This window comes from Hoplias malabaricus, chromosome 5 (assembly GCF_029633855.1).
Source record: "Hoplias malabaricus isolate fHopMal1 chromosome 5, fHopMal1.hap1, whole genome shotgun sequence".
NCBI classification, from domain to species: domain Eukaryota; kingdom Metazoa; phylum Chordata; class Actinopteri; order Characiformes; family Erythrinidae; genus Hoplias; species Hoplias malabaricus.
In genome coordinates, this window is record NC_089804.1 from 3,646,486 (window position 1) to 3,655,608 (window position 9,123).

The 9,123-nt window shown below is 40.8% G+C and overlaps 1 protein-coding gene across 1 annotated transcript; it reads left to right on the plus strand.

Moving 5' to 3' along the window:
- The first annotated feature begins 296 nt into the window (after window positions 1-296).
- gpx7 (glutathione peroxidase 7) lies at window positions 297-9,123 on the plus strand. Its single transcript, XM_066672842.1, has 3 exons — window positions 297-533; window positions 5,581-5,842; window positions 8,805-9,123. The coding sequence occupies exons 1-3, from the start codon at window positions 378-380 to the stop codon at window positions 8,966-8,968; spliced, it is 582 nt and encodes a 193-aa protein (XP_066528939.1). The 5' UTR covers window positions 297-377; the 3' UTR covers window positions 8,969-9,123.

A 9,123-nucleotide genomic window follows, 5' to 3' on the forward strand; every position in this document is an offset into this window, starting at 1 on the left:
ACATTTTCTGGTTTTGTAAAGCTTTTTAAAAAAATAAACCATGTACAAATTATTTTCCTCACGTGCTCTTAGATATCTCATATGTTGCTGCGCGTGTTTTGCGCAGAATTGTCGACGCCGTGTTTATATGTGCTCTGCGCGATTGTAGCGCAGGGCTGAGAGAGAGAGAGAGAGAGAGAGAGAGAGAGAGAGAGAGAGAGAGAGAGAGAGAGAGAGGGAGGGAGGGATAGGGAGAGAGAGAGAGAGAATACAGAGAGAGAGAGAGAGAGAGAGAGAATACAGAGAGAGAGAGAATACAGAGAGAGAGAGAGAGAGGGAGAGAGAGAAAGAGAGAGAGAGAGAGAAAAAAAAGCTGGGCTGTGTTGTAGCGGGTTTGAATGGAGGTCGGTGCAGTCATGATCCTCCGGGCTGTGACTTTTCTGCAGCTCATGTTTATGTGGTTCGTGAGCGAGGCGAAGCAGAGAGACTTTTATTCGTTTAAGGTGGTGAACAGCCGAGGGAGACTAGTTTCTCTGGAGAAATACAGAGGCTCGGTGAGTGGGAGAAACCGTACACAGGGGGTTAAAGCCCCTCACTAACGGTTTACTGCCTCTGCATGGGCGAAAAATTAGCGTTACACCTTTCTTTCCTATCTGTTTCCTTTTCACCTCCTCCAGCATGCTGCGTTCACTCTGAGCTCTCCTGTTCCCTCCTGGAATAAAAGCACTAACACCGAACAGAACCGAGTCCTGCCTCCTTCATCCTCCGTCTCCTTGTGCCTACGTGGCAAACTAGTTCTTGCACGACTTTACAGCATTGGACTTTCTATGCTTTTCCCTGGAGCAGTTCCCTGGACAGATAAAAACACACAAGGGGTTCAGTGTTCTCTGTTTTTTTTTTTTTGTATATGAGATTTCATTCACAATATTTCTTTCCAAGTGCACTTTGACTTATCCATTTGCAAATATATGAAACACATTGATGTTTCTCTTGCATGGAATCCATGTTCACTACTGTCACTATATTATTTACTATTTCATATTTAAACGCCATCTAAGAATAATCTGCCTTCTTAGCCAACACAGCCATTTTGGGTCCCCAGCTATCAGCAGGTTGTGTTCACTGTTTAAATGGTGGACTCATATACAGAGTCAGTGATAGGACCAGAATGGGTTAAATATAGGGCTCTGCCTTTTCTTTAGGTCTGTGACTCCTTCAGTGATGAGGAACATAACAATACCACATACAAATTGATGACTGTAATGTCAATGTATTGTTTTATAGTAGTATTTTGTTTTTAACTGACTTGCAACAGTCTGGTTTCATTGCAGATGTACATTGTTTAGTTGCTTTAATGCTTTGATTTGAATCACTGTTCATTACCAGAATCCATATCAATCCAAGCTCTGAACTCATTTGAAGTTTCAGCATTACACTCTACCTGTAATTACACTGGATCAAACGCAAGAGGGTGCTGTTGGACATAGAAAAAGGTGTTTCTCCACTCCTCGCCCATATACTCAGCTCTACCCACAACCAGTAACCAATTAGCCGTTGATTCAACGTTGAAATAACGTAATACCTGCCGTCAAATCAACGTTATCTTAAGGTTGAAAATGAAAGTTGAAAAGACGTCCAAACACAGATATTGAAAAGACGACTATTAGACGTCTTTTGGACGTCCATTGACTTATTAATTGGTCCCGAAATAAATTACTTGTATAAAACGTGTTTTGGACGTCCACTGACGTTATCGATTGGTCACCACTTAACTAACTTATTAAGATGGATTTTGGACGTCCATTGACGTTTAAAATATGTCCTCGACGGACAGACTACTTTTAGACCTATTTTGAACGTCCAGGGACGTTCCTTGTTTACTGGGAATACAGGAGCACGTTGTACTCCATCTGTGGTTCTGCATACTTTATTTGTCCACTTTCACCGTTCTCCAACGACCTGGACCTCTTTAAGACACCCACAGAGAAGTTATGAATTGAGTAATGAATCATTCTCACTGCTGCAGTGATATTGACAGGGTGGTCTGCTGTGCTGGTCCGAGTGGATCAGACACAGCAGTTTTTAAGCAGTGTCTACTCACTGTCCCCTCTATTAGACACACGTACCTTGTAGATGTAAGGTGAGTGACACATACCTATATATCATTGTGATGCTTTACTGACTTGTAATAGGAAAAAACAAAGCCTCTGCTGTTGTCATCCCATGCATAGCACTGCAGAAACTGCACTGTGTAACCTTTGGAAAAGAGTAGGAAAGCCATACCCTGTTCCTCACCTATGCTTTGATTTCAGTACAGTGCTGTAAACATTTATTATACTAGGGCAAACCCCAAAGAAAAAAATACTTGTGTTTCTTTAAAAACTCCAGCAGCGCTGCTGTGTCTGATCCATTCATACTAGAACAACACACACAAACATACCACTATCACCACCACATTAGTGTCACTGCAGCACCAAGAATGCCCACCTGTAACAGTGAATCAGCACTGCACAAAAAGGAAACACATTACATTTTGAAAGAGTGGAATAGTAAAATTGCAAGAGCTGCAGTTTATTATTCCAGCCTATGTTATCAATACATTATCAATACATGATTAATGCTGTTGCCTGAAGGACTCAGCAGCAGAATTCTGCAGATGTGGGTGGAGTTCCCCTGTGATAAATGTAGATGTGGCCTACTTCTGCAGCTGATGTCACAGCGTAGAGTAGCTGCAGTTTTGGAGAGATATTCATTGCTCAGACACACAACTCAAATAAAAACTGTGATATTTATATAGTTTAATTATTCCTGAAGACACCTTTAGTACACATTAAGGCAATACAATTAAATAAATATAAATATGGATTCCAGACCCATTTATCCGCGTCACGTTTGTAAACAGCTCTGTTTATCCGTGTCAGACAGTAGAGGAGCTTGGGCTGCATCCCAAATAGCGCCATACTCCCTACGTAGTGCACATCACTGATAATAAAACTAATAATACTGCACCCAGACAGTAATTACACACTTATCTGACAGGGAAACTTGAACTTTGTAGCTCTCTAAAAATTATTTTCGACATACAATGTACTACATGAGTGCAACCGTTATTTCATGATTGACACTGTGCCTTATGGCGGGTGTAGGGATACATTTGGGACTGCACTCTCACCTTCAGTAGAAGATAATTATTTTATTAAGTTTTGAGCCAAACCAGAGGAATACTTTAGGTGACAGTTGCAATAAAACTTTATCCTCCATGTATCTTTTACATTCTCAGTGCGCAGGGACAGCGGGGTCAGATTATTAATCTGTAAACAGGGGGAAATGACTGAGACCGAGGAGTATGGGACTTGTGTCTGTAGTCTCTACAACAACACAGCAGTGAAATAAGACGACTACTAAAGTTGTGTATGATATGTGTGTGAATAACTCACTCAGATTCAAACAGAAGGGCAGAGAAAAGTGTTAGAGACAGTTTTGAACACTTCTGTCTCCTTATTATGCTACAATGTGCAATCATATAACCCCCGACACACAAACGAGGTGGGCTTCTGTGCTTCTGGGTGCTGTGAGACTCTCTCCAGCACAGGGAGAGGAGCTGTATATGTACAGTCATAAAAAAAAAACAACTTACGTTAGAGGTACATTATTATCACTAAATGTACAAACAGTGCAATTGCTACTTGTTAAATGTACAGAGGTGGTGTTAAAGTCCAGTTTTGTTCCATAAAAGTTTATTAGATTCTCTTCTCCTGAAGGAGAAGGGGATATCTTTTATCTGTGAATACAAAACAGTGTTAAATATAACAACAATATGTAAGTCTTGGAGATGAAATGCAATCAACACAATTAAAAAACCTACAATTACAAAAAAAAATAGGGTACATTTAAGTTCTCTAACTAAAGGTACAGAACATGTGGCCTTGAGGGTACCACTGCAGTGACAGTTTTTCTGAGAGTGTAAGAGACAAATGTATATGTCTTTCCCATTCATTTCAATCAATTAGTACTGCACTCTGAAACCAGCAGAAAAGAGAGAGAGAGAGAAAGAAATAATCTGATGGAAAAGAACTGAGCTGAATGGGGAAATGCAATGAAGGTTGTCATATTCCATTTGCTTTTATATAATTAAATGGTCCCTGTTGACCTAACACTTCATCTCAACACATGTCAGGGACTGTGTGGGCATGTGTGTGTTTTATTGTGTATACATCACATGGTGGGGACAAGGACCTGTTGACACACTCATGTTCCAGATACATCATTACATTTCATGGTGAAGGAATGTTTCGAAGTTAGGTTTAAGGTCAATTTATTCTGCGTCGCTCTGCAATTACACCGCCAAACCACTGGGGCTGAATCTCAAATATCTTCCTCAACCCTATACACAATGTAGTGGTGTAGGCTTCTATATTATACTATTTTTTTCACTTTTTATTTGTTCTGTGACATTCAACCTCACGTCTGAGGAAAACACTTTCCCTGAATTGGCCGCTGTGTGCAGTCTCTGTTCTGTGGTAACTAAGTAGTTATGTTTGTATCATGTCACGGAGGATCTTAACTTAATGTGTGTGCAAAAGTCTGGGTACACCAGGGAATGTTCATGCTGCTTTTCTAAAGAGCTGAAAGCATATCTAATGCTTACTTGCAGATTGTGAGATAAAGGTCTGGCTTATTTGCATAATGCCGGTCTCATTTGAGTGAAGATGTGATTAAACAGAGATCTAATGAGAGCATTAATTATTCATTCATCCAATTAATAAGCTGTTAGACAGCAATTAAATCAGTGCAGTGAAGCAATTATGCTATTACTAAATTAAATATTATAATACAAGTCCAGTTCTCCTCAGAGCTCGCTCTCTCTCTCTCTCTCTCTCGCTCTCTTTCCCTCCCTCCTCCCATTTAGAGCTAGAGAACAGTTGCATTGGTTTCTTAGGTGTAGCCCCTCTGAGGTGATTTGAGTGCTGCTATTGTGTTAGTTTTTAAATGAATTTTGATATATCTTTTTAAAACACATGCAGTGTGTGTTGTGCTGGTGTAGAGTGGATCAGACACAGCAGTGCTGCTGGAGTTTTTAAACCCCTCAGTGTCTGGACTGAGAACAGTCCACCGACCAAAAACATCCAGCCGACAGCGTCCTGTGTCACTGATGAAGGACTAGAGGACGAGCGACACATACTGTGCAGCGTCAGATGAGCTACTGTCTCTGACTCTACATCTACAAGGTGGACCAACGAGGGAGGAGTGTCTCACAGAGTGGACAGAGAGTGGACACAGGGTTTAAAAACTCCAGCAGCTACTGCTGTGTCTGATCCACTCTACACCAGCACAACACACACTAACACACCACCACCACGTCAGTGTCACTGCAGCGCTGAGAATGATCCACCACCACATCACACCTGCTCTGTGGGGGTCCTGAGCGCTGAAGAATAAAGTATGCAGAGCAATAGATGGATGGTCTGTAATTGTAGAACTGCAGAGTGCTCCTGTGTGGTCAGTGGAGCTGAGAGCATGGACAGTAAGTGCAGAAACAAAGATGTGGTCGTCAGTATAATTGGTTATTTAAATTGTGTGTGTGTGTGTGTTTGTGTCCAGGTTTCTCTGGCTGTGAATGTGGCAAGTGAATGTGGCTTCACTGAAGAGCACTACACCGACCTTCAGCAGCTGCAGCGAGACTTTGGTCCCTTTCACTTCAACGTCCTGGCCTTCCCCTGTAATCAGTTCGGTCAGCAGGAGCCCGGCAGCGACAAAGAGATCGACAGCTTCGTGCGGAGAGTGTACGGCGCCTCCTTCCCAATCTTCAGTAAGATCGCTGTGGTGGGCACCGGAGCCAATAACGCCTTCAAATACCTCGCAGGTAAAAAAAAAAAAAAAAAACCCTGACCTTTACACTTAATGCAGTGGCTCCCTCAGGAGCACTAAGGTACATTCATGAAATGGTACAAATATGTCACTAAAATGTACTGCCAAGGAATAAACTATTATCAAATAAAATCAGATTTATTTGTATAGCGCTTTTTACATCTGATGTTGTCACAAAGCAGCTTCACAGAATTCTGGTGAGACAAAGTTTTGACATGAAATGTATAAATGTAAAGAATGTAACCCCCCCTTCTCTCTCTGTCTATTGACTATCATTAACTCGCAGGAGGCTATAGTAATTATATCAGTCATTTCTCTAAACACATGGATTCAAATTACAGACTTATTCATAGTAATTACATTGTTACACTATGTTTACATTGACACTTTATTGTCACGTGTCTTCCCTGTGGGTAGCCTGGGCCTCTCATGACAGTACTGTACTCATTAATTCTCCTTCAAGTGCTCCTCAGTTTGTCGGCCATTTTGTGAAGTCTCTGTTGTCAAACCCACTTCCAAACCTCATCAGTTTCTGTCTTGCCCCTTGTTGTGTAGCTGTAGTTACTGACCTTTTCCTGACCTGGCTGATTATGTAATTGCCTGCATTGCTGTTACCTGCCTGTGTGCTGACCCCTGCCTGCCCTGACAATTAGTGTTTTCCAGCCCCTAATGACGCGTGAATCCTACCAACATGCATTAACAGTTATTCTTTTCTTTTTTTTTTTTTTTTTGTGGTATGATTTTGTGGACAAAAACTGGACCACTCATCATTTCTGACCATGTTTTGACCTCCCTGTTGAGCCTCGTTCAACACTCATTCAACACTCCTTATACCTTCTGTCTCACTTTTGGCATTTACAGCTCTGGCAAATGTGGTGTGGGCTGGATATGGGCCAAATGGCATGAGCTGGTACAAGGTGGACCTGTGGCTGAGTTCAAGTAGCCACAAACTGTCAATCCAGGCCCCCACCCTGTCATCAATGAAACCTTTTTTAACCCCTCGACTCCTCCTTTTTAATTCATAAAGAATTATTGTCACTGAGCTACAAAGCAGTAGGTAAAGCCCCAACTGCCAGGATTAAATTTCTATGTGGTCCTGATGTAATTCTCTGTTTTCTGTCTCCTCTGAGGTCCCCCATCCTTTGTAGTTTTATTTCTGTCTGAATCGATCATGTCTGTGTTTTTCCTGTTCTTGTCCAGACGCACGACTGTGTGTTTTCAACATTGGATAAAAGAGTTTGTTCACTGCTGCGCATCGTATTTAGCCTCTGAATGCATGTTTTCACTGTTTCTCACAGAAATCATTTTCAGAGCAGGGAAACAATAACACGTGAAAATTTACAGAACCAGTTACAGAGCCGGTGTTAAAATGTTTTCCAGACCTGAAGAAACAGACAAAGGTAAAAATTAAATCAAAAAGGTCACGGAGACTGATAAAAGGAGCAGTTATAAAGGCAGGCTGGTATATAGCGCTACTTTAATTTTCATACAGTCCAATATAATTCAATAACTAAAACCTTCTGTTTTTACATCAGAAACTGAACAACAGATCTTTTATCTGTCTTTTACATTATCATACAGTTTTTATTCATTAACAAATACTGTACACAGCAAATTAACCAGGCTTCAATCAACACTATTAGTTTCAAATGAACCCAGAGCATGTTAAAGAAGATTATATTTTAAAACTCATGTTATACATTTTCATTTTAGTTCTCGTTTTTAGTTTATTTTTAATTAGTTCTCATTTTGTTTGTGTTAAATGCAGCATCAACAAATATTGTTCATCATAGTTTCATTAAAGGAATGAACAATGGCTGGAAAGAAATGCAGGGGTGTATTTTTGTAGAACTTGTGATGTCACAAACTGAATTGTGTGTGTGTTTGATGTGGCAGGAATCAGCTTAGACTGTGAGGTTTGAGCAGTAGAGCCCAGAGAAACACTGGAAGTAAACATGGAAAAGGGAAAAGGAAGGGTGCAAGGGTTGAACCCTGAAGTACCCCAACAATCATATTGGGTTCACTCTGATTCATAACCGACAACTGGTACAAAACATTAACTGCTCTGTTATTAACATCTGGGCTGTGCTTTTTACTCACAAATGCACTCATTTTGAGGGATCTATTTGGTGAAGAGATGGAGCTCTGAGACCGTTGGTCTTTTCTGAGTAGGCTCTTGTCTCAGAGGCAAACCCCAGCCTCCTGTTGTTAGTGGGGATAGCAATAAAGCTGTGATCATTACAGAGGATTATTTTTTTTTATGTTTATCAGCTTGTGTGTGTGTGTGTATGTGTATGTGTGTGTGTGTGTGTGTGTGTGTGTGTGTGTGTGTGTGTGTGTGAGTGAGTGAGTGAGTGAGAGAGAGAGAGAGAAAGAGAGAATTAGTTCTCATGGTGAGGAATTGTTTACTCATTTGTAATTTGTTTATTTATTTATTATATGAATACTATTGAATTTGAAGTCTGGATACTGGAGTTTAACCCTTTATATACAAGGTACACAGTGAATACACACCAGATACACACCAATCTGCATGCTGCACTGTGGAGTGTGCTAATATTTTGAACCATATATATATATATATATATATATATATATATATATAGCTTCACTTCCTGCCCTCTGTCCAATCACAGTACAGTCCAAACCCACTGGATTGCCAGGTACAAATATAGCATCGTGCAGTCATGAAGTGACCATGCGAGCAGAGATAATGTTAATGTAAAATTTTAGTGTCAGTATTACAGATAGCTCATATAGCAATATTTGAAGAACATTTTCTTTAGTAAAGTGTATGGATAATGGTTTAAAAAAAAGAGAGTTCTGTTACAAAAGAACACTCCTTAGTTGATGTAGAGCTGAGACGTCTCAGCTTCTTTAGAGAGAACAACAGAGTCTGATTATTTCTCTCTCTCTCTCTCTCTCTCTCTCTCTCTCTCTCTCTCTCTCTCTCTCAGAGGTTACGGGGAAGGAGCCTGACTGGAATTTCTGGAAGTATCTCATCGATGCAGATGGAAAGGTGGTGGGGTCCTGGGGTCCCAAAGTTTCGGTGAAGGAGATCCGACCTTTGATCTCAGACATGGTGCGGAAACTCATCCTCAAACGCAAAGAGGAGCTGTGATGGAGACCAGGACATCTATCTCTCTGTGCCTTTTTCTAATTCACTCACACACACAAACCCAATCCACCTCAGGGCCACAGAAATGCAATCAACAAATGAACCCCCAACCCTTGACACTACAAAATGACCATTTCTTGTGATATTGCCTCTGTGAA